Raw genomic sequence first — 25,530 nt, forward strand, 5'->3', positions numbered from 1 at the left:
CACCTTTTTTCGAAAAATTTGGGGTCTAAAAACTGGGTGCATCTTATACAGTGGTTGTAGATTTTTTTTTTACTTGCATTTCCCGCTTGTTGTCTTTGCACTCATTGTTTCGCATTTGTTACCGGTATATTAGGTTACGTTTTGCCACATTCTGCCCGGAAATGGCTCAGAAAAGATTTTCGTACAGTGCTGAATTCAAGTTAAGAGTGATCCAATTTGCAAAAGTGAATGGAAATCGTGCTGCTGAATGTAAGTTTGGTTCTCCTCCAACTGAGAAAACAATCCGAGATTGGTTACGGGAAGAAGAAACCCTACCGAAAACGCCACGGCAGAAGAAGGCCATTAGAGGCAAGTCAGCTAAATGGCCTGATTTAGAGAGGGAATTGAAGATATGGATTGAGGAGCAAAGGGCAATTGGAATTCCTGTGTCCACAAAGATGGTTCAGCATGAGGCAAGAAGAATTGCTGATGAAAAAGAATGGACTAAGCAAGCGTATACGCACCAGACTTGCCCAAAAGATGCCTGAAAGCTATGAGCAGAGGGTCCTTGAATTTCATCATTTTGTCATTCAATGTCGGAAGACACATTTGCAATCTGTCTCAACTCAAACATCAGTTTAAGTTGAGACAGATTGTAAATATGGACAAAGTCCCCCTTCAATTTGATGTCCCAAGTAACAGAACTATTGATAAGAAGGGGGTGAAAACTGTAACTGTGAAGACAAGTGGACATGAAAAGAGCCATTATACAGTTGTTCTAGCTTGTTGTGCTGACGGAACCAAGCTGCCTCCTATGCTGATTTTCAAACGCAAAACAATGCCAAAAGAAGACATTCCTCCAGGAGTGATTGTCCACGTTCATGACAAGGGTTGGATGGATTAGGATGGGATGAAGATGTGGTTTAAGAAAATTTGGAGCAGGCGAACAGGTGGGCTCTTACACAAACCTGCCCTATTGGTGCTTGATCAGTTCAGGGCACACAGTAAAAAATACAAAGAAGATTGCTGAAGAGCAAAAAACAAAACTTGCCGTCATACCTTGACATTCCAGCTCCAACCACTTGATGTCAGCATTAACAAACCCTTCAAAGCTGACATGAGAGACGAATGGAACCAATGGATGAAGTCTTCTGGGGACAATTTGACACCAGCAGGAAGAGTGAAGAAACCAACTATAGTAGAAGTTTGTACCTGGGTGAAAAGATCCTGGGATAATATCAAGATTGAGATCGTTGTCAAGTCATTTAAGAAGTGTGGTATTTCAAATGCCATCGATGGAACTGAGGACGAGGCAATATATGAAGACAGTGATCTCAGACACAGATGAGGACAATCAAATGGATGGGAGTTTTGACAGTGATGAGTTGTATGAATTTTATGATGAATAAAACTTGAGTTCAATAACTTTATGTAATACATTTTTTTTCAAATTTCGGGCCCCAAAATTAAGGTGCGTCTTATACATGGGGAAATACAGTACTTAAATTAAGGAAGGACAGTTGTAGAGTGGATAAGTAAATTCTCTCTTAGCCAAACGGTCAACAACTGTTGGAACAGCTAGCCCTAATCTTGTAGAACTAGAGCTTACATTAATTTAAGGAAGGGTTGGGCAGTTACCTAAATAAAACCAGGTAACTGATTTCATCTAGGTAAATCTGCCTTAAATAAGTCTGGTTACTTGCATCAATTTTCCTTTATAATATGATCTTTAGGGCCATATAAACTTGTTAGCCTACCTTACACTTGAAGCACATATCTACACATTATCCAGAGTCCTAGATAATGTCTCACTGGCCACTTGTGCTTATATATGATTCATTCATGACAGAATGTTCTGACCTCTTCCCCCATGTTAGCAGATGCTTACATAGCTTGGCCAACAGTTTCCACAATGATGGATTAGCTATGAGAATACAAAATGACTGATGTGTTTACAAGACCAAAATTACGTGATTTATATATGTGGAGTTGCTAGAAAGGACTTGTGTATGCCACAGATATGCACAATGAAGGTAAACTGTGATAAATGTAGATGGCTGAAGATTAAGCTGGTTTCTCTTTTGGCATTATGCTGAGATGCATGCATGCATGCATGGTGATGGTGATCACTTTAAGCACCTATAAGGTATGATCAGAAAGTTTGGGGACTAACTTTGTATCTTGAAATTGCAGTGTTGTAGGGAGTTGTGGAGTTTCAAGAAAAGGATGAACAGAAAGTGGACATGGAAGAGTCCAAATGGATTAACTACTAATGAAATCGACTTCATCCTCACTAACAGAAGATATATTGTGAATGATGTTACCATCCTGAATAAGGTAAATGTTGGAAGTGATCACAGAATCGTAAGGTGTACACTTGATATAGATGTAGGAAAGGAAAAAACTGACTCGAGTAAATAATACAAAGGTCTTTGAGAAAACAGAAGAGGAGAAAAAGCAGTATGTACTGGAACTTAAGAACAAGTTTGAGCTTCTGCAGACTGCTCAGGACCAAGATATCGACGAGGAATATTACAACTTTCTGAAAGTTATAAAGCCCAAAAAACCTATAGGGAAAAAGAAATCCAAAGAAGAAAAAATTGGTCAAGAAACACTTGTCATGATGAACCGAAGACGACAAATGAAGAGCAAGAAAAACACTGACAGGGAGAAAATTGAGTATACTGAGTTATGCAAAGCCATTAGAAAGAGACTCAGAGGACATAAGAAGATTTAACACAAGAAAAGTAGAACAAGCATTAAGAGAAAACAAAGGATTTAAATCAGCAGCCATGAGCAGTAATACAGAAAGACAAATGATACTGAAACTGAAGAATAGCGATGGTGTACTTATAAACAGCAGAGAAGGCATAATTCAAATAGCAGAAGACTACTATAGAGAATTATACAAGGAGCAGGGGAATGATGCTAGCAGTGGGGAAGATGGATTTCAAAGTAGCAACACGTACGACATACCCGATATTCTTCCTGATGAGGTAGAGCATGCATTGAAGAAAATGAAGAATCAGAAAGCCCCGGGGAAGGATGAAGTTACTGTAGAGTTGCTAAAATTGGGAGGAAGAGACATAACACAAAAACTGGCAAGGCTCTTCACAAAGTGCATTAGAAAAGGTGTGACGCCTAAGCAGTGGAATAATGCAATCATAGTTTTGCTACATAAGAAAGGAGATAAATCAGAAATTGGAAATTATAGACCAATTAGCTTGTTATCCCACATCTACAAGTTGTTCACAAGGGTCATTACTAACAGATTAGAAAGAATACTTGATGAGAATCAACCGAAAGAGCAAGCTGGCTTTAGGACAGGATTCTCAACTATGGATCACCTTCAAGCTAATGGAGAAAGCAAATGAATATAAAACACCATTATGCCTGGCATTTGTGGATTATGAAAAGGCATTTGACTCCGTACAGCATAAGGCAATGTTTCAGGCACTGGAAAGACAAGGCATAGATACCCCATATATTATGATTTTGAAGAAAATATATGAGAGTGCTACCTCCTTTATTAGACTAGACAAAGACAGTAGGAAATTTAAAATTGAGAAAGGAGTTCGACAAGGAGACACAATATCTCCGAAGCTGTTTACTGCTGCCCTTGAGAAAGCTTTCAGAAGATTAGACTGGTCGCAGAAAGGAGTCAATGTGAACGGAGAGTACCTAAACCATTTACGATTTGCAGATGACATTGTGGTCATAAGCCACGATCCCAAAGAATTAGAGGAAAATCTTAATCAGTTATGCACAGTTAGTAAGGATTTTGGACTAAAGATGAATATGGCTAAAACAAAAGTAATGATGAACAAGTATGCCACAGAAAGGGATATAATGATTGAAGGAGCAGTAATTGAAAAGGTGGAGTCATATACTTATCTGGGACAAGTTATTAGCTGTAATAATGATAAATGGCTGGAAGTCAAGAGAAGAATAAATTTTGGATGGATAGCATTCAGGAAATATAGTCACATACTGAAGAGCAATATCCCAGTTTGTCTGAAACGTAAAATAATGAACCAATGTATACTCCCCACCATGACTTATGGAAGTGGAACTTGGGCACTCACCAAAAGAATGGAAGAGAAGCTGAGAACTACACAGCGAAGAATGGAACGAATTATATTGGGAATCAGACTGTTAGATAAGAAGAGAAACACACGGATTAGGCAGCAAACTCAAGTAAAGGACATTCTTATCAAAACTAAAGAACTAAAATGGTCTTCGGTAGGACACATAGCTCGAAGACATGATGACAGATGGACTAAGAAAATAACAGAATGGTATCCAAGTGTAGCTAGAAGAAAACCGGGAAGACAGGCAGAGATGGATAGATGAAATTCATGAATTTGTGAGTAGTAAATGGATGGCCAGTGCTCAAAACAGAAGGAACTGGAAAGTTGCTGGAGAGGCCTTCATCCTGCAGTGGATTGAAAATGGCTGATGATGATTATGAGGGAGTTGTGGCATATCACATATTTAGTGACTCAGCTAGACACAGTAATATATGAATCACCATTTACCTTTAGCCAGTTTTAATCAGCACTCATTGACTAGAAAGCATTCTGTGTATTTTACCACATTTTAAAATGAGTAATTTTACTGAACAGAAAATCTGCATCAAATTTTCTTTCAAATTGGGGAAAAGTGCTATAGAAATTTACAGAATGTTAAAAACAGCTTTTGGAGAAGATGCTATGTATCATTCAAAGACTTTTTAGTGGTCTACAAAGTTTGAGGAGGGCTGCTTATCTGTTGAAGATGACCTTTGTTCCAGCCACCTCTCAATTTTAAAACAAAATGATCCAATCGTTCTTGTTTGTGATGGATATTTAACTATTCAACAGATTTGTTAGCAAAACTGGTATTTCTTATGGGACATGTCAATCAATTTTAACACAAGTTTTGAAAATGCAATGCATTTCGGCCAAGTCTGCGCCTTGCATCCTCAATGATCATCACAGAGAGCAAAGAATTCTTGCATATCACAATCTTTGTCAATGTGCTGCTGGACCATACTTTGTTTCTTCCCTCATTACTGGTGAAAAATTATGGACATATAGTTATGATCTGGAAACAAAGGTCTGGCCCCTCAATGGACAACTCAGTCTTCTCTAAGGCCCAAAAAAAAAGACAAGTTTAATCAAATGTAGGATTAAACTTGTCAAATATTTTTGATTCACAGTACATTGTTCATCATGAATTTGTCCCACGTTGTTAAACAGTGAACCAAGAATGCTAAAAAACAGTTCTATAGTGATTTCAAGATGCTGCTTGGAGAAAATGGCCAGGAAAGATAAGCTTCAAGGAATTGAAACTAGCACCATAACAATTCCCCTGCATATTTGGCGCTTTCCATTCAAGAATTTCTCACAAAGCTCAATCACTCTGGTCACCCATCTACCATACTCACTTGATTTAGCTCTCTGTGATTTTTTTCTTTTTGTTTCCAAGCTTAAAGCTTCCTTGAAAGGTCAAAGGTTTGCAATAATTGAGGAAATTATTAAGAATGCAACATAGGAATATGCTGTTAACATACCAATTAATCTATATGAGCAATTACAAAAGAAGCCCATCTTCCAGATGCACTAGAACTGGTATATACAATGTCAAGGGGACTACTTCTATGGAGATCCATCTAAACAGTTGGTAGTCACTATCATTTCCCAAATATTAGTTTAGTCCCCAAACTTTTCGATTACACCTCATATTTTTATACTTGATTTCTTCACAACCTACATTCTGACTAATTAGCCATAAAATATGTGACAACAAAGTTGTTTGTTAGTTGGTTTTTAGGAGCATTAGCAACTAAGGCCATATTGCTCCGGGGATATGTGGTGGTCATTCCCTGACCTTTCTGCATCCTCCGTATTTGGTGGTCACGTGCTCGAACCCCGGTCTAATCAAGAAGCGTGTGCTATGCACTGCTGCTCCTGCCCACCTGGCTACAGAGGCGCCTGACACCAAAGAAAGGAACTAATCTTCTAGTACCTTGTGTCGAGTAAATATTTTTGACTTAGATCTGCCTTTGAGCCCAGCTCCTAAGGAACATAATTAAGAATCACAGGGCAAAAGGACCTGTTACAATTCATTAGCACGATACTTCTGACACAAATGCTATAGGTTCAGTCACTACACATACACAAAACCAATGCTTATTTCTTTGCACTGGTATTACTGAAGTTGGGGTTATGTATACTGCTGATGAAACATAAGAGATTCTTAGTGATTATATTGAAAAATATAAAATCAAATTTATTTTCTTCTTTTGTGTATATATAACAGCATTAGGACTCAAATATGATGTTTGTTTGTTATTTGGTTTTTAGGAGCATTAGCAACTAAGGCCATATTGCTCCAGGATATGCGGTGGTGACGGGCTCGAACCCCGGTCTAATCAAGAAGCGTGTGCTATGCACTGCTGCTCCTTCCCACCTGGCTACGGAGGCGCCTCTCAAATATGAAACTCTGCTCCAAAAAGCAAATATTTATTTGCTTGTTTAATTGTACATTGTTTACAAATAAATACATTTGTTTCTGTAACAAATATTTTGAATATGGAATATTTATTTATAATGAAGATATCAGAATCAAAATACTACTTATCTTTATTATAGCAAGGCAATATAGCACTGAAATTTCAAATTAAAATTATAGTAATTACTCACTCAACACAGCAGATGCAGTTGGAAAAGTGCTGTTCAAAGTAAAAATCTATCAAACACAATTTCCCCACAATATATAATGTAAAAGGTCGTGGAATGGTCTCAGGTTGGAATTTATAATGATATACACTAAGAGTACACATTAGGACACACTGAGTGTGGCCTAATGAAAGTTCTCTATAATGGGAATTTAATATCCCACACATTTAGTAACATTACATACAGGTAAGTTATACAGCAATAACAGTTGAACTAAGTGAAAGATCTTACCATAACTAGGGTTTAAACTGCATCAATAATGTAATTTTTTGTGCACATGTTTGGAAACATGCAACTAATTTATCTGCAAATGATAAATGTGCAATGCAAAATTAAATATTGAAACAAATCTCTGTTTTACAGTTACTGCTTATATACTGCTTTAGGATTATTTAATTTCTGGTACTTTGCTGCAAGACATATCACTCAACTTGCTCACCACATATGGCCATCTTTGATCATATCCTCCTCTTCATCAAAAGAAATAGCATCTGTACTGTTTATTATTTATAGCACAACCACTCTCTTCAGTTGCAGAAACAATTAATCAATATCAGTATTTGTATTAATCAGTAGGCAAATCAATGCAAGGAAGCTAGACTTATTCAGCATCATCAAAACATGTTTGCAACTGTTTAAAAGTGTACATATATAACAGATTTTCTAAAGTTCTTGTATTTTATTCAATATTAAAAGTATTTCTAATCACTAGCAACTTTTACTGTATTTTTAAACATGATTCTCATGCTTATTTAAAGTAGTTCTTTAAACTTTTAACCTTCTAGTGGATATCCTGACAGAGTAGATAAATAAAAAAAAAAAGAAAACCTTTAGTATTCCTCTAATGTGGCATTCACTTTTGAGCTGTACCATTATTTTTTAATTAGAAAAGTATAGAAAAAAAAAATCTTTACTGTAACACATATGTGAATAAAGTATCTTGTGTGTGTGCTCCTGTAATTTTTTTCTGCAGAGCTTGGTTTCAGTTTCGTTTTCACTTGCTTCACATTGCTCAGTGTTGCATGCTTCATGCCCTATTCATGGTAGTTGGAAAAGAATCTTTCTTTTTGATAACAAGACTGTTGTTACTAAAGATATAATTAGTTCTTATTATCCAATATAGTTTCAGAATAAAGAATAAAATTATAAAGTATGTCATTTTCAAAATTAAATAAAATGATATAAAGTGCACCATATTTCAAGACTTCTATTCCAAAAAGGCTAAATGGCATATCAAATCAACTATAGGCCCACTTTTGAATTTTCTGGCCAAGCCCTCTTAAGAGGTAAACATTCTAAATGTGAGAAAAAGTGATACTTGCATAAATATCCATGAGGATATTTAGGGTCCAAAGAAAGAGGAACAGAAAAATGTTTTTTTCTTTGCCTTGGCTCTTAGAAGTAGCACTCTTATCACTTGTTGGTTTTCTATCGCTAATGATTTCAATGGATGAGATGTATAAATCAGGATTTATATACACACATGCACACCACACCAAGATTATGTGATAAAGAACTGAGATGAGAATAGCATAGACTGAATATTTCTCACTCATGCACACACGTATGTACATGACCTGAAATCACCGAACAAAGCCCAAGAAATGACTCTACTTTACCGTTGACTGCAAAAATGCATAATAAAGGATGCACAATCTGTTTTATTTGACAAACCATATAATAACAAAAATGTTTACTATAAAAGTGCATTAAACGAGGAATTACTATACCTTTAATTGTTAGTATTTTATGTTTCCTTCAGATCAACATTAAAAATTACAGCACACATAGGCAGTAGTAGTAATGGAGGCATGTGATGCAAGAAAGCAGGTACACAAAGTGTAGTAAAATGTGCCTGATCACTGAACTTAACTAAGTTATTAGATCTCCAAATGGCTGACAGTAAGTAATATGCAGAATTTTGGCCAGCCAACAGAAGTTTAAGATCACTGCTTTACAATATTCTGACTAATGCATAGTAAGTCTTTATATGAATTTGCATTAGTACTTATCTTTACTCTGTGGTGTACATGCTATTACTTGGTATATGAAATTGTCCAGAGTAAGGTGAGTACACGTTTTATACTATCAAATGTAAGAGATGCTCACCTTCTGGAATCATGCTGTTCTTTGCTGCTGTAAAAACATTTCTTCTAAAACTTTCACGAAAGTTGTGTCTACTTTGTTCCCGAATAACTGAATCTCCAGTGGCTTCTGCTGAAGGGTGAATAAAACATTTTAGTAATAACACAGCTCTTACACTGATTAAAAATGGCCGCACAAAAACAACTTTTGAGTCCAAATACTGAAAGCAAAAAGCTAAGCATTACAATAACAGCCAGGCTTCTCAAACAACCACAAGACACTAGATTAATCTTGTGGAGATGACTGCAATGAAAGTATCAGCAACCCAAACTCCAATTAGAATCTAAGCAAAAACATTATAAATAGTAGGACATTATAAATAGTAGGACAAAGTGATATGTGGGACAATACTGTTTATAAGACAGAAACAGCATAGCAATTAGCCACCAGATCATTCATCTTAAGAAACTGAATCAAAACTATTAAAAAGTGGACTTATTATGACAAAGATTTTAGGTTGAGATTAAAAAAACATAAAAACAGTTTTAACTGCTGCTTTACTGTTGCAAATACTAAAACTGCACAAGTAATGTGTTCACTTATTAGATATCACATTTTATTTTTGTTTCAAACTTTTTAACTTAACAGAGGGAATCTCAGAATAAAAATGTTTCACAGACTAAATTACAGTCTTAGCAGAGAATAATAGAGCAACAGCCAAACTATGAATGCAATGCTTTTAAAAGTAGAATTACACCACTGATACAAAGTGTCAGGAACTGTTCAGTATCACGACTAACAATGTTCAGTACAAGGGGTATTTGAAAAGGTTATGCCTTACCATATATTTTAATTATTTGAAAATCAAATAAACACAATAATATTAAATTAAAAATATTGCAAGTGTAGCTCAATTTTTAGATTAATATCTTAAATATTTTTTTATTTTGCATTTAGAAAAATGTCCATTAAAACCAACAACTTCACAAAAGAGGAGAGCTATGCAGTAGTAAAATACATTTTTTTGAAAGGGCTCTCTGGGAAGAAAATGGAGATATTACATGATGACTGTCCAACACATGAATACCAAAGCTGTAAAGTTATCACATGACTTATTATTTGGTTGCAGAGTCGACAAAGAGGAACCCATGTCTGGATTTATGACTGCATCAAGCACAAATCAGGTCACAAACAACAGTTTGTGACCTGATTCTGAGAGAATGCCAAATTGGGTTACAATACAAAACATATCCTATGAATGAGTTCATCATATTGTCCACAAAGAAGTGAGTATTAAAAATATTTTAGTGAAAAGGATACTAGAAGATTAAATACAGACTAAAATAGTGAAAGGGTGAATTGTATAAAAGGCATTACTTATGAAATTTTCCCAGCATTCAAACATGTTTGTTGTCTAAATGGTGACCATGGATGAAACAAATTCATTACTTTGATCCAGAGACCAAACAACAACAGGATATGTAGTGGCATCATGAAGAATCTCAAGGGACAACATCAGCTCTCAAGGTGATGAAACAGTTATACAAGAACAATGTTCCCAGTCACAAAGCTAAAATAATTATGGAGACATCAATGATTTAAGTTATGAATTGTTGTTACATCTGCCCTATTCCTTTGGAACACTACTTGTTTCAAATAATGATGTTATTCATTTATAGGAATGTTAGAGAACCGAGACAGTGGGCCTACATAAAGGGTCTAGAAAAGATAAGGGAACATTGCATCATTTATGTATCCATTGGGGGTATTTTGCTGAATAAATGTTAATCCTTTCCAGATTGCTTTGTTCTTTCTGTAGTGGGCCAGAAACATTTTGAATAGTCCTCATATTTAGTGGTTCCAGTGAGCACTCCACCAAAATATGTAATGGAAATTATCTAAACTTTCTTTTGCTGAAAGCAAGATTTGATTAAGTTATGAAGAGAACCTATATAATGATTACCTGGAAAAAGATCAAAAATCAATGTGAATTTTCTCTAAAGCAGTCCAAAGCAATCAGTGGATATTTTAAGAGTTGTAGAGTATTATTTTGGTACTGTTCAACTGCAGAGTTGTCAGCTCCATTAAACTGAGTCTAACTTTTTATATTTTGCCAAAGATAGCAAGGCTTGCAGCAGTAAGATACATAAATATATATAATAAGTATTTTTCTTGGGTTTGTCTCTGTAAAAAAATCAGCAAAAGGTTTCTTTGACTAAATGATTTTTTAATAAGATTCTGAAAACCACGACATTCTTCTAAGCAGTCACAACAGCTTTGCTATCAGAGAAATATAATCTTATTTCATCAAGCAATTGTTAATATAAATCGATTATTATTATTATAGGTGCAAAACAGGAAGAAGAGAGACGAGAAAGGACCAATTCAATTAAGAGAAACACAAGCTGAACACTCAACCTTAGAAACATGCAAAACCAGCAAAACCAAAGGGCGTTGATTGGAAAGTGTAACTCACAGAAACAAGACTCAAATCTCAGAGAATGTAAATAAATATAAAGAAAATATTGATGCACACACCGACACAAAAGAAACCTATACAGTCAAGGCACAGACAAAGCATAGTTATGCCGAGCTATTAAAAAGGGATATGGCAAATGGCAGTGACAAGGCAGAAGCAGATAACACAGACAAAATTGAAAGAATGTACTCTAGCAGTAAAAAAAAACTTGAATCCGAGTTCTCAGCTACTAATCGGGGCTTCAAAAAAAAAAAAAGCTTAAAATTATTCCAAAGCGGAAGGCTATATTTGTCTCAAGGTTGACCCCAGATGCAACTGAAAGAGAATTACAAGAATACATTAACAGCTTTTGTAAGTCAAATATTCAGGTAACCAAACTGAAAGCAAGGTTTCCACAGGAGTACGCATCCTTTAAAGTTTCATATAGTGAGGACAATGAAGCAAGAATTCTGGACACTAATAACTCGACCGAAGGAATATTGATATTGCCTTTTCGCAAGAATGTAAGTACAAGAACAAAATCAATAAACCCATCCTCACCTACGAATATTGAAAACGAAAATAAATAGCAACTACAGACAATCAAAAAAACACAGGAAAATAGGATTCCAGTTAGGCAAAATAAGAATAATTTACAAGATAATTTGCTATGTTATCATGAAAACATGCAATGTCTAAACAATACCAACTATAAAGACACTATTCCCTTATATTACAAGAAGACTATGACATCTACTTTTTAGTGGAAACATTTTTTAGTGGATGTTAAGGACAGTGAATTGGTCCCACTGGGCTTTGTTGTTATTCGTAGGGATAGACTGGGTAAGAGAGGTGGTGGGCTCATGATTGTTTGCCAAAAAGAGATTCCTATTTCAAAAATCAAAGTCTTAGTTAACACCGAAGGTATTTCTCTTCAACTGGGCAGTGGCTCTTATACCTGCTATGTTATGCTTGTCTACCTTCCACCACCTGTAGATAGTTATCTTATGATGGAATTTGAGAACACTATCAACCAAATTCTTGATCAACATCTGGGAATAGACCATTTAATTGTTTTAGGGGACTTTAATATGCCACATGCCTACAATGGATGTAATGCCAATCCAAGTAATGTTTGGACACTTAAAGGTAGATTTCAAAAAATTTTCATCTCTTTAAATCTGAATCAGATCTGTGAATTTCCAACTAGAAATGAAAACTAGTTGGATTTAGTCTTCACTAACTTTCCTTTGGTGGTCTTTAAGCCAACTAATCTTTTCAAATCAAATCACGTTCCCATGGCTTTTTCCATCAAGAAGAGATCAGTTAAAGATATGGATTTAGAATGAAAACAGAAGATCAATTTCAATAAAGTGAAATGGCCTGATATGAATTATGTATTTAGAAACTGTAATCGGGAATTACTATTAAAAATCAATGATCCTCAAGAAGCACTGGCCTGCTTTTACCAAATCATTATAATGAAATTACAAACAACCTTGTTCCATGCTATAGTGCTTCTGATCCAAATTACTCACACTGGTTCTCTAAGAAACTAAAATCCCTACAGGCAAAAAAACAAAAAATGCACAGTAGGTTTAAGATAAATAAGGAAACATACCTTTACAATAAATATTCTTCCTTAAGAAGACAGATTAAGATGACATTAAAACAGGACTACAACAAATACTTGGGCTTTGTCGAAAGAAGAGTCTTTGAGGCAAAAGATATGAAGCCTATATTCAGCTATTTCAAGGCAAAAAATCAAAATGTGGCTGTAAACACGCTAGATATTCCCAATGATTTGTCATCTTTGTCTGAGGCAGACTACCTTGCTAGCAGCTTTGAAGAAATTTACAAAACAGACACAGCAGATGACGGGATGGAAGGTAAAGAAAATTTTCCTCTCAACTACATTGATACACTAACAGTATTTGAAATCAACCAAGCAGAATTGTTGAGCACAATCCACAGTATGAAAAAGGACCTCACACGAGGCCTGGACAGTATCCCTACTGTTTTATGGAAAAAATGTGGAACCACGCTTGTAAAGCCATTACTTCACTTAATAAAATTGTTCTTTGAGAGTGGAATCTATCCAGCTCAACTGAAAAAGGCCTTTGTTACCCCTCTTTACAAAAAAGGACACTCATCCTCACCTAACTACAGGCCAGTTGTCAATTAAATACACTCTCAAAGGTAATTGAATCCATTGTAATGAAGCAGCTATTTAACTTTATGAAAGTTAACCCCAGGGGCTCACATCTGGTGAGTATGGGCTTGGCACACCCAGGGTCCTGAGCTGGATATCATCATTCTTCTCTTCCTTGGTGATTCCCTTTTGACTCTCTCTCTCTCACTCTCTCAGGATAACTCGGGGAAATTTTTTTTTTTTTTTTTTTTGGCTGGTGCAGCATAAGCCTCAGGCTTTCTTGCACCATATAGCTAGTAATAATAACAAGTTAATTTGTCAGATTACTCTCACGGATTTATCAAGGGTCGTTCCTTCTGCACAGATATGATTTCTGTTTGTCTCAAATATATCCCAAGCACTTGACGAAGGAAAACAAGTCGACTCCATCTTCCTTGATTTAAGCAAAGCCTTTGACAAGGTAGTCCATCAGAGACTAATCAATAAACTGCATCGCTATGGTCTCAGAGGACAGACACTAAACTGGATTGCAAACTACTTGGAAGGTAGAGAAATGTCCATGACATTTAAAGGTAAAATCTCATATCCTTTCAAGCCTGAAATTGGTGTCCAACAGGGTTCATCCTTAGGCCCGCTATTATTTCTTATCTACATCAACGACCTGCCAAGCACCCTTGGAGACTACCAAATCAAAATCAATATATTTGCAGACGACATAAAAATCTATAAAGCAATTCGCAGTACCAGTGACTGCATCATCCTAAACAAAGCTCTTCAACGAGTTATTCAGTGGCTGAAGAAGAACAAAATGGTAGTCAATGAAAATAAGTGAGCTGATGAGCTTTGCTAATGCACACAAGAAAAGCAAACTTAATTTTTCTTATTGTATCAACAAGGCAATCAAAAAAGTTAGTACAGCCAAAAATTTAGGTATCTTTATTAAAGAATCATTTTCCTTTGATGTCTATGTTTCAAACATTGTAAAGGCAGCTAACAAAAAACTAGGTTTCCTGAAAAGAATTAACCGAGATTTCAATCAGTTGGCACTTTTCATCTTTCTCTACAAAATCTATGTTAGGCCAGCCCTAGAATTTGCCCCACAGGTCTGGTCCCCACATGCAGCTTACCAAAAATTAGAAATTGAAAATATTCAAAAAAGAGCAAAACAATACGTTTGCTTTAAAAGTGGCCTTGAATACAATGAGAAATCCTACCAAGAGTGGTGTGTATTCTTTGGACTTGAAACGCCGTAAGAAAGAAGAGATAAAGCCAACTTACTCCTTAACCAGCTGTTAAATGGTATTCTGAATTTCCCTCATCTCGTCTCACAAATAAATTTCAACGCACCGACAAGAGCTTTAAGAAACCATCAACTGCTAAAACCATCCTTTGCGAAAACAAATTATGGATACTACAACTTCTATAACGGGACTTCAAGATCAATAAACAAAGCAAATCTGGAGATATTTGACACCCCTGGACACTTCAAGAGGCAACTGAAATTGCTAACCTCATCCGTTACCTGAATCTTAAAATTGACTCTTCTTGCAAGTTCTAAGACTCTGTGTAATGCATGTGAAGAAATACCAGTGCTCTACCTTACTCCTACCTGTTCACTTAAACAGAACGGATCAGTCTTATATTTATTTATTTACTTTTATCTGTAGACTTCAATTTCCTGTTCTTTTTACTTTTTGCTTTACTTTGGAAATGTATACCCAAGCTTCTGCTTTGAAGCTGTGTAATAATGCTTTGTAGCTGCACCCTCAGGCACGTTTGATTGCTGTTTTGTAGCTGTTAACAATAATAATAATAATAATTATTATTATTATTTTTATTTTTTTTTTGTTCTCTGCAACTGAGAGATGACACTTAGTTGTCAGGGAAATGTCATATCATTTAGTTTCATTTTCAGCACAATTCAGAAATTCTCTTTTTTTGAAAATACCCAATACTGGGTATTTAATTATTTAATTCAAGTAATTTTTCTTATAGTAAAGCTGTCTCAGACCAGACAGGAAAGAAGAACAGAGGTTGCTTGAACAAGGCACAAGTCAAGTGAAATTCATGCTGGTTTTTTTTCTGAAATTATTTAAAAATTAAGTTGTGATCCAATTTAGTTGAATTTAGTTGTGATCCAATTAAAAAACACAAAGAATTTCTGGGCTGCTAGATAGCAAATTTCAATTTTATTTCTTGCTGTGAAGCTGCTTCACACAGCTAAACTATTCAATATAAACAAAATGATGTGATATCAGAATTAACGTGTTTAACATTTTCAATAATGTTATTGTGCTTTCTAAACCAACTAAGAGTGGGTTTAATTAATGATGCACCACATCAGTAAATTAAAAAAACACCAACAATTTTCTGAAATATTGAAAGAACCTTTCATGCAAATGACACTGAAAATACACAACAGATTTGAATTGTGAGACGCTAATTTTCTCTCAGTTCTTAATGAAACCAAATGCAAATCTACTGTTTAGTTAAAACAGCTGCACATATAATTTTTAAGTAATATTTAAAATATTTCTGCCTCATATTGTCAGTATTAGATAAGAGGCTTATCAAATATGAAATTCAGAAAAAAAAACACAGTATTTAAGATTTACAATGTTACCAAAACATTTGTTTAGACTAGCAATGTTCTCTATTTAATACAAGACTTCTATAAATTTAATGTATAACAAACTCTACAAGTTTAGAAGCTTGAAAAAAGCCTATCTCCCAAGATGTTTCTCTTTGAAGAATTTACACCCACAGACAACAAGCAAGACATATACTAACTTCTGCATTAGTACGCAAGTAAGAAAAAAAAATCCCTTCAATTAGGACTCAGATTTTATGTAAGCATTTTTGAAGTGGCTCATTAGAATTTTAGCTAATCAAATAACATTCAGATGGAATTTTACTATTATCCTGGATAACTGTTGGTGAAATATTTAGGTTAGTGAAACATCAAGTAAGAAAAATAATACTCCATTTTTCTAGTTTATCATAGTATAAAATATGAACATAAGGAAGTCTTCCTTGTAAATGTTTTCATTATCCACCATTATAAACTATAAATGATAAAAATAAAATGCATGAAAATGAGCAAGCTTACTAAACTATTCAACACAGAAATTTCATAATAAATTCATTAAATTTTATGGAAACAAAGCATTTATAGAGTTCTGCTGTGAAATATAAATGAAAACATGGTTCCTCCACTGAATTAGTGAATTAGCACATATTTGTAACAGGATATCATCAACTCACTGCAGCTGAAAAAGAGAAAGTTGTTACTTTCTTTATATAAACTTTGTCTACTTTAGTTTTGAGTTCCTTAACAAATGGAAAAAATAAACTTATAATTTTAACTTCTTTTACATATAGTACACAATTATGACAGATTTATTTTTCACCAATAACCAGAACACGAAATGTAAATTACAGGGACTAAACCTGTGCGTGTGCGTGTGAGAGAGACAGAGAGAGAGAGATTGTTTATGTTAGGAATTTAATATCCTCTGTAGGTGTAAATTGCACAGGTGTTTTTATATTTGTGAAAGAGAATGGATAGCAAAAGTAAACTTTAGCATAAGCATTGTTTGACTTTTGAAAAATATTGCATCTTATTATTTACTTTACATAGTTTATTTAATAAACTGTTAGTGTTAGTATTGCTGACAAGCACATTTTGATGTATTAATATTGTCACCTTAACTAATAAACAATTATGGGGAAATAAAAGCAAATAAAGAATTAGTGCTTATCCATGTCCTTAAATTTCATTAAGAAAGCAATGGAGCACAATAGATGCATGGTGCAGTTTTCTGGACCTTAATTTTTCCATGACAGCTTAATGAACTAGCATATAACATAAATTGTATTCAAATCAAGTGCTTTTGCATGTAACTATTTTTTTTTTCTCTTTTTTGCTTGTTAATTACAGAATTGAACAATGGATAGAAGTGAAAGTTGATCACAATAAATTGAAGTGCCTGTAAATATAAATTAAAATGTAGATGCCAGTAAAGAGATGTATTACAAGAGTTATTTAACATAAACTACATGATTTAGTCTAAGCAGAAAGAAATATCCCAAAAAGGAGAACACAGAAAGCATAATAAAGGTAACTGAAGAGGAAAAAAGAGTAGGTGAGGAGAAAACCAATCAAGATAAACAAACTGAAAGTCCAGAGAAATAGATATGAAGGAGAAAGGACCAAAATAATTCCTTAACAGATGGTTAAATAATACAAAGCGCAAGCCAAAATTTCCCAGACTGGTGGCTAGGAGCACAACCAGTGTACAGTACAGCTTTGCACCATTAGGAACCATTGCTTCATTATCAAATAGTCTAGCAAGTTTAGCAATTATAGCATGTTGTGCTATTGTATTAACCACTATTTAAATGCATAATGTGTTTGGTGCATTCTGTAATGAGTTGAAATGACTGATGTCAAGGAGCAAAGGGACTGTATCAAGTTTTGCTTTAAACTCGGCTAAACAGAAACTTTAAAATCGTTAAAGCAGCTTTCTTTTTGTGATAACACCATGTGTAGGACACAGACATTCAAATGGTTTTACAGATTAAAGTGATCAAACATAGGTTGTTTGTTTTGAGGTGGACTGATGAAAATATGGAAAAGGTGCACAAGTCATCCAAAAAGACGAGCAATGTACCATTAATGACATGGCTTGGATGTCAAGCCTATCATACAGAACATTCTAGTGCAATTTTACTGGAAGATTTGAGTATGCAGTGGATTGCTGAAAAGTATATCTGTGTGCTGGGACTTGCAACTTCTTTCCCTAAGATGAATTTACAGCTCAAATGACAGAAATCAGATGACATTTATAAAGTCCAGAAAGAATCACAGTAGTGCCGAACATGATTAAAATAAGGCTTTTTCAGCAGTGACAGAAATGCTGAACTCTGTATATTATCTAAAGGCAGACTTTAGAGGGTACAACACAGACCTGTTATTGAACCAGTCTGTGAAGTTTTGACATGCGTCTCACATGTAAAGATATATAGAAGTTGTTGTTTTTGGTTTTTAGGAGCATTAGCAACTAAGGCCATATTGCTCCGGGATATGCGGTGGTCATTCCCTGACCTTTCCGCATCCTCCGTATTTGGTGGTCATGGACTCGAACCCTGGTCTAATCAAGTGCACTTCTGCTCCTGCCCACCTTGCTACGGAGGCGCCATATAGAAGTTAGGAAGTGTCCTGCACATCTTTCCTTTTAACCTGTTTAGAAGTGTGTATACAGATTTATATTTTATGTGTGTTGGCTCTGGTAGTATACATGAAATTTAAGTTTTCAAAGATTGCTTCACATACAACTGAAATAATGCATCCATTAAATACATAATTTGTTTTGAAATCTTCCAATACATGCTGCTATATCTTACTTGTGTTTTCAACAAATAGAAGACACAGGTTTAATAGATGGAAAAAAGAAAATAGTTTTGAAAATGGAAGGAAGATATTTTCGCCATTGTTGTCTAATTTGGGTTTAAAAAAAGCTGAAATTCTCTGGACTCTGGATCCAAGAAGTGAAGAAGTTGAATTAAATAGTAAATATATAGAGAGGGTACTATACTGCATTAAAAATCATATAATAAGCACATTTTTTTATTAATTTTTTTGATTTTTTAATTTTTAAAAAAAAAATATTTCTGATTTGATTTTTGGAAATAATTTCATTCTAATGTTGGGCATTCATGTCAAGAAAAACACAAATTAATATTTAAAAGCATTTAGATAAAATTCCAAGGAAAAATTTACAGTGCAAATCTCACTACTATGATTCCATATACATTAGAAAACTTACAAAGGACATGCATATCAAAATATAAGACATGGATAAGGTCTAAGCAGAAGTTCCTATAATGATTGAAATTCCTGAAACTAAACGGCTTAAAGAAAGATAAATAAAAAAGTAAGAGCCAAGTTAGATCTAGGGAGGTTTATTTTTTAGAAAGGGCAAAGCCAAAATTATAATTTTACTCAGTTTCACTGTAAACTTCATCAATGGATTTTTTCCTGAAAAAGTAACATTGGGTTCAAAAAGCAAGGAACCAGTTTTAATTGGAAAATATAAACTCTATAAAAATTAATATTTGCAAATTTACAGACAATAGAATTAAACTGTTTTTAATATTGATATTATTAAACAGTAAAAAACAGCTTCTGTATGGGTATGACTTTTATTAATTTACTACTATCGTAATTAATAAATGAAAGTATAGAATAAAACCAGTTCTTCAGTTTGTATAAAAAAATGAATCATACCAAATGATTTTTGAAGAAATTGAATATTTCCTACAACAGCCTTACTCAGATGACACAGTCACCGGAAATATTCAATTTCATCTTTCAGGATTTTAGATAGCTAATATACCAAAAATAAAAATTCTTTATAATCTTACTGTAAGCTTCTGTTCTGAAACAGCACAAGATGATTAGTGATAACTAACAGTTAATTACAAAATATTGCAATTAACTTGTTTCTAGAGTTCATCAATGCTGGGTCCTTCAAGAGCCAATGTGCAATTTTTTTTTTTTTTTTTTTGCTCCAAAACAATCAAGCCTATGAGACACCAGTGTACAATGTCTATAAATTGAGTGTTTATTCTTTGGTCAATTTGCCCATTTCCTATATGAAAAACTTGAATTTCTAGGTAAAGGGACCATGCAACACTATACAAATTAAATCTATGTACCAATTTACCAATTAACTTGGCCACATTGTGAAAAAAGTGCACAAAAAATTCCTCCTGCCTTGGCAGAATCTGAACACAGGCTTTTTCTAAACAGCATCAAATGACAGTGACTATAACCACTGTGCTCCCCACAATATATCACAGTTAGAAATCATGATAAAACAAATGCCCTTCAAGTGCACACATACAACAAAACATATACTGAATAAGTAACAAACTTCTATGTACATGTAAACACAGGTTGAAATTTGCAATTTAACAACAGCAAATTGTGCTGTATTTATTAATTGTAGCACTGTGCTACCAGTCTGGGAACTTAAATGTACTAAATATACTTCTACAAGTATTAATAAATTAAATTTATTTATTAAAAACTTTAGATATTTTAGGTATCTGCCTTTTTTATGAATAAATCTAAGTAAAAATCTTTTCTGAGATTGACTGGATAAAACCTTTGCTCCCTTCACCAAATAAGGAAAATAGTGCCTTTTATATGCTTTTATTTTTCTTATTGTGAAAAAGGACTGTTAGAATATTAAAGGAGAGTATGCTCATTAATTATAATACTGTTATTTCACAATATAGCAAAGAGTCAGTCAATGTGAAAGTAGTATGGGTGAGACAACACTGAAAGACAACACCATTACTATTTTACCTTGTTGAATATGTGATATATGATAACCTGGGGGAATATGTTTTGCTCCCATTCCTTGGTCAGGAGTCTGTGAATACTGATTTGGAGGATGTGGGCCAGCATAACCAGGATATGGAGTTGAGGTTGCAACAACAGCAGTTGCTGATGGACCTAAAACATTATAAATAAGTATACTTTTAAGTAATTAAGATTATTGTTTGAAGCTTTTATCAGATAAACTATTTTAAAACATTACTGGTTTTAGCTTCTAGTAATGTGATCTTTCTAAAAGGATCATGCAGAGTTATCATGATGCTTCTTAAAATCAGAGTTTACTCTACATACACAGTGAAATATAAGAACTTCCTTGTCCTTTTTATATATGTGTGTGTGTGGTAGCTAGTGCACATTTCCACTGCATAGTAAATGCAACAATCTTATACTCAGAACAAAACAAACTTCAAGTTTCCATGAGTTGCTTTTGGTACTACACTATTTTTAACAAATGGCAATCCATATTGATTCATTTTCACTGTTTTGCCAAGTAAATGTCACTAGAAGCCATCCACTCTCTCGAATGAGACTATCATAGTAGTGCAATTTCAAGGCAACTCATATAACTACAATATTTGTTCTCTTATGAGGTATACAACGCACTTATTAAGCAGTGGAAAACTCTGCTGGTTGCCAAACACAAGAGAGGACAAAGAAGCCCTCATATCTATCACTATTTTGAAAAGGCCAAATAGCAGCAGTAATTTTTTTTTAATTTTATGTTTCATTGCATTACTTCCACAAACTCAAGATAGAATCACCTACACAAATATTTATGTGTAAGCCAAAAAATAACAGAAAGCTTCAATGGCCATGCAACAATACACATAAATTCTAAGTAATTATAATGCAAACTCTCTCAAGGATAAATCTGAAGCTACCTATTAACCTAATATTTCACTGTGTGAACTGCAAAGCCATCCAAGTTCATACAGTGCATTGCTTTCAGCTAGGGTCTTAGATTATCAACTCAGAATATATACTTGTAAAATTGAGCAAACAATATATGAAAAAAAAAAAAAGTTCATGTAGTTCTTGGACATAGGAGGTAAAAATTCAGATCCCTAGCAGAGTAAGTTGAAAATCATTTTCAACAGAAGTCATAATAAATGAAACAGACTCATTTCTAACTAGTGATGGGCACAATTGAAGGGTTGTAATTGATTATTTTGATTATACACCTATCATTTGAATGATATAACCAAATTATATCACTTTATATATCATCTGATTATTTCATTCAATTATTAATACAGGTAACCCTCATATAAAATGGTAGTTTGGTTCAAACAAAATCTTGTGTACGGGACTAAGAGCCGACCGGGCTAGCCGAGTGGGTAAAGTACCTGCCCGGCAACCCAAAGGTCGCGGGTTCGATACCCGCCTCGGGCTTGGATCAAAGTACTGCAAAAACCTTGGGAGGTGCAATATCGCCACAGAAGCCGATGCGCCAACAACTACCAAATCAAAAAAAAAAAAAAAAAACGGGACTAAGAACCAGTACAAAAAGAGGGGTTACATTCAAAAATCTAACAAAAATATGCCATTTCTTTTATAACTATTGGAAACTTAATTTTTATAGTAGTAATAACTTAATATTATAACTTTATTTTTATAATAGTAGTAACTTAAATAGTAATAACTGAACAAACATCTTACCTTACAAACTGTAATGCTTATATGTCAGGTAATATACATTCATTTAATTTTCTTCCTCTTCATCGCTGCTAAGCACAATCTCTTCTGCAGCATCTAGATTTCGTATACCTTCTGATCTCTTTAAAAGTCACGAACTGTACACTTTGAAGTCACAATTATTTTTTATGGTCTCAAACAAGCACAAGTTCAATAGCACAGAACCTAACCAGGGATCTCCCAACAAAATACAGTGGACCCCTGCTTTAAATGATATGTGAAAATAGGAAGAATATTTTCCAGTTAGCAAAATAAAAATAAATTTACGCTTACATACATAGCTTAATTAATACGTACATACTAATTGATATTTCTGTTCACAGACTGTTTTTTTTTAAAAACAGTACAAACGATAAGCAATTAATAACAAAGGACACGGCACACACAAGTTGCAACAAACACAATACGGCGTAATGAGTTTCTGAAAATTTATTTATGTTTTTTACATGATTGAATATTTCATGGAAGGGGAAACATATTTCACCATAATAATGTGAAAACCCACAGAATTCCAGCTATCAGTACTACAGCAAATGCAAGAAGACGAGTTTACTACCCATTTATAATTGATTACACTAAGAGAAAAGACCAATAAACCGGAAACAGCAAACTGTTTTTTATTGTTCTATGGTAGTGACCTCCAGAGATGTGTTTTAGAAAAATATCAAGAAGGTAATAACAACTAGCAAGTCAACATCAGGGATTCATAAAAAGGAATGGAAAGATTGAAAATGACATCTAACATAATAGCAGAGCTTTCCCAGCACAAAAGCTCAAAAATAAGTGTTATGCGAGATTTCCAGCAATTCTCAAACCGTGTTAGAGCGAAACCGTGTTATATAAGTACCATGGTGTGTGAGGGTTGCCGCAATTTATCAATCGTGTTAGAGCAAAACTGTGTTTTAGAAGTACCGTGTTATAAGGGGGTTGCCTGTATATCTCAATTACTAATAATTTGATTATCCCCAACACTACTCATATTCCTAACTTTTTATAGGTTTTGCAGTGGAAACAGGAATTGAAAAGGAAAAGAGATCTCTTAGTATATTTTTGGTAAGTCACAAAGAAAACAACTATGTAAAGAAACCCAGTCACATATGGACTGAAATAGTGATAGGTAGGGAAGATGTCAGACAACACAGCAATACAGCAAGTGATACTGAACAAATAGCAGTCAAGACTTCTACACAATTTAAGTCGTTCTTCACTTATTATCACAACAATGACTATGACATACAAGAATGCTATGTCAGTGTTGGATGCTGACATTCAATAGAATGTGTTACTAGCTGGTCTTGAAGAGTCAGAGCGTTAAGCAAATTTCAAGAGGAATCAACTCTGCCATTTTGATACTAATATTAGTTGCTCATAATAATACATTCAGATATGCTTGCCTACTGCATCTGTTGCAGAATTTCCAATGCTTATGTCATACCAGACAGACTCAATATTTTTTTGACAGTCTTCATGAATCCATGTGTTTTTCAATTAAAAGTTTAAACCCTCCTCCTCTTCTTAAGATTTTTTTTCTTCTGTTATATTCATAAAATTTGTTACAAGGGAGAGATTTCATACATAATAACTTTATGCAACTAAGTGCAATATTAAAAACAGCAATAACTTCTTATTTCTATACAAACCATATGCAAGTTTTAGTATTAGTATTAGTAACGGCCGCATGGTGCAAGAAAGCCTATGGCTTATGCTGCACCAGCCAAAAAAAAAAAAAAAAAAAAATCCGAACAAAACAATGATAAAAACAAACAAAAAAATAATAATAATAAATAAATAACTAAATAATAATAATTAATAAATAAAAAAAATAAAATAAAAAGGAAATTAAACCTATCATCCTATGTGCTTCCCTTACCCGAAAGTACTATCCAGATGACCTTTGAATTTCCCCAAACTGTCGGCCTCTACCACCCATGAAGGCAACTTATTCCAGTAATTTATAACTCGCTGGCTAAAATAGAACTTCCTGCAATCCAATCTAAACATTTCCCCCCGTAACTTGAATTTATGTCCCCTAGTTCTAGCATCATTTATAATCTTGAAAATTTTGTCCTCATTCATTTTACTGATGCCTCTCAGAGCCTTAAACACCTCAATCAAATCTCCTCTAAGGTGTCTAGTTTCCAAACTCTGCAACCCACATATTCGAAGTCTTTCTTCATAAGGATGCCCTTTTGCCGATCTCACCAGGCGAGTTACCCTTCTTTGCACCCTTTCAAGAAGCTCGATGTCTTTCTTCAGGTGCGGTCTCCATACTTGAACACAGTATTCCAAGTGTGGTCTAACATAAGCCTTATATAATGGGATTATCATGTCCCTATCTCTACTTGCAAAAGTTCGATAGATCATCGATAGGACACCATGGGCCTTCCTTGCAACCTGTTTACAATGCTCAGAGAATTTCATGTCTGACCGTATCGTAACACCCAAGTCCCTTTCCTCCAGTACTGGCTCTAGTTGAACTCCACCAAGTGAATAAGTTTTTTTGGGATTACTGTTTCCCAGGTGTAATACCTTACACTTTGTTGGATTAAAGCACAGCTGCCATTTTTCTGACCATTCCTGAAGTCTATCTAGGTCTCTCTGAAGAAGCTCAGCTTGACAGTGATCATTAACTACTCTCCCAATTTTAACATCATCTGCAAATTTAGACATCACGCCCTCTATCCCTTCATCAATGTCGTTTATGAAAATTAAAAACAACAGTGGTCCTAATACTGATCCTTGGGGAACCCCACTTCTTACATCAACCCAATCTGAGGAATAGCCATTTATCACAACCCTCTGCCTCCTGCCCTGAAGCCATCCTTCTATCCATCTAAGGATTTTCCCAGTGATTCCAACCTGTTCCAGCTTATAAAGCAACCGCTCATGTGGGACTGAGTCAAAAGCTTTGCTGAAATCTAAATAAACAATGTCGAAATTATTCCCTAAATCCAGCTCGTGAGTGACCCTTTCGAAATAGCGAACCAGATTTGTTAAACATGATTTTCCCTTTACGAAACCATGCTGAGTA

General features: G+C 34.4%; 1 protein-coding gene across 7 annotated transcripts in view; it reads right to left on the reverse strand.

The window, feature by feature from the left end:
• Nucleotides 1–25,530, reverse strand: part of LOC150086675 (G protein pathway suppressor 2-like) — a 152,268-nt gene that overhangs the window by 30,647 nt on the left and 96,091 nt on the right. For 6 of the 7 annotated variants that reach the window (XM_090371519.1, XM_090371518.1, XM_090371514.1 and 3 more), the window contains exons 8-9: nucleotides 20,772–20,921; nucleotides 8,811–8,918 (exon numbers count right to left, since the gene is read on the reverse strand). In XM_090371519.1, the coding sequence (XP_090227645.1) occupies nucleotides 8,811–8,918; nucleotides 20,772–20,921 (258 nt within the window). The remainder of the gene's footprint in view (nucleotides 1–8,810; nucleotides 8,919–20,771; nucleotides 20,922–25,530) is intronic. The other variant, XM_090371516.1, reaches the window with a different exon arrangement.

The sequence above is a fragment of the Mastigoproctus giganteus genome, chromosome 4 (genome assembly GCF_048544385.1).
Source record: "Mastigoproctus giganteus isolate SK-2022 chromosome 4, ASM4854438v1, whole genome shotgun sequence".
In the NCBI taxonomy this organism is placed as follows: domain Eukaryota; kingdom Metazoa; phylum Arthropoda; class Arachnida; order Uropygi; family Thelyphonidae; genus Mastigoproctus; species Mastigoproctus giganteus.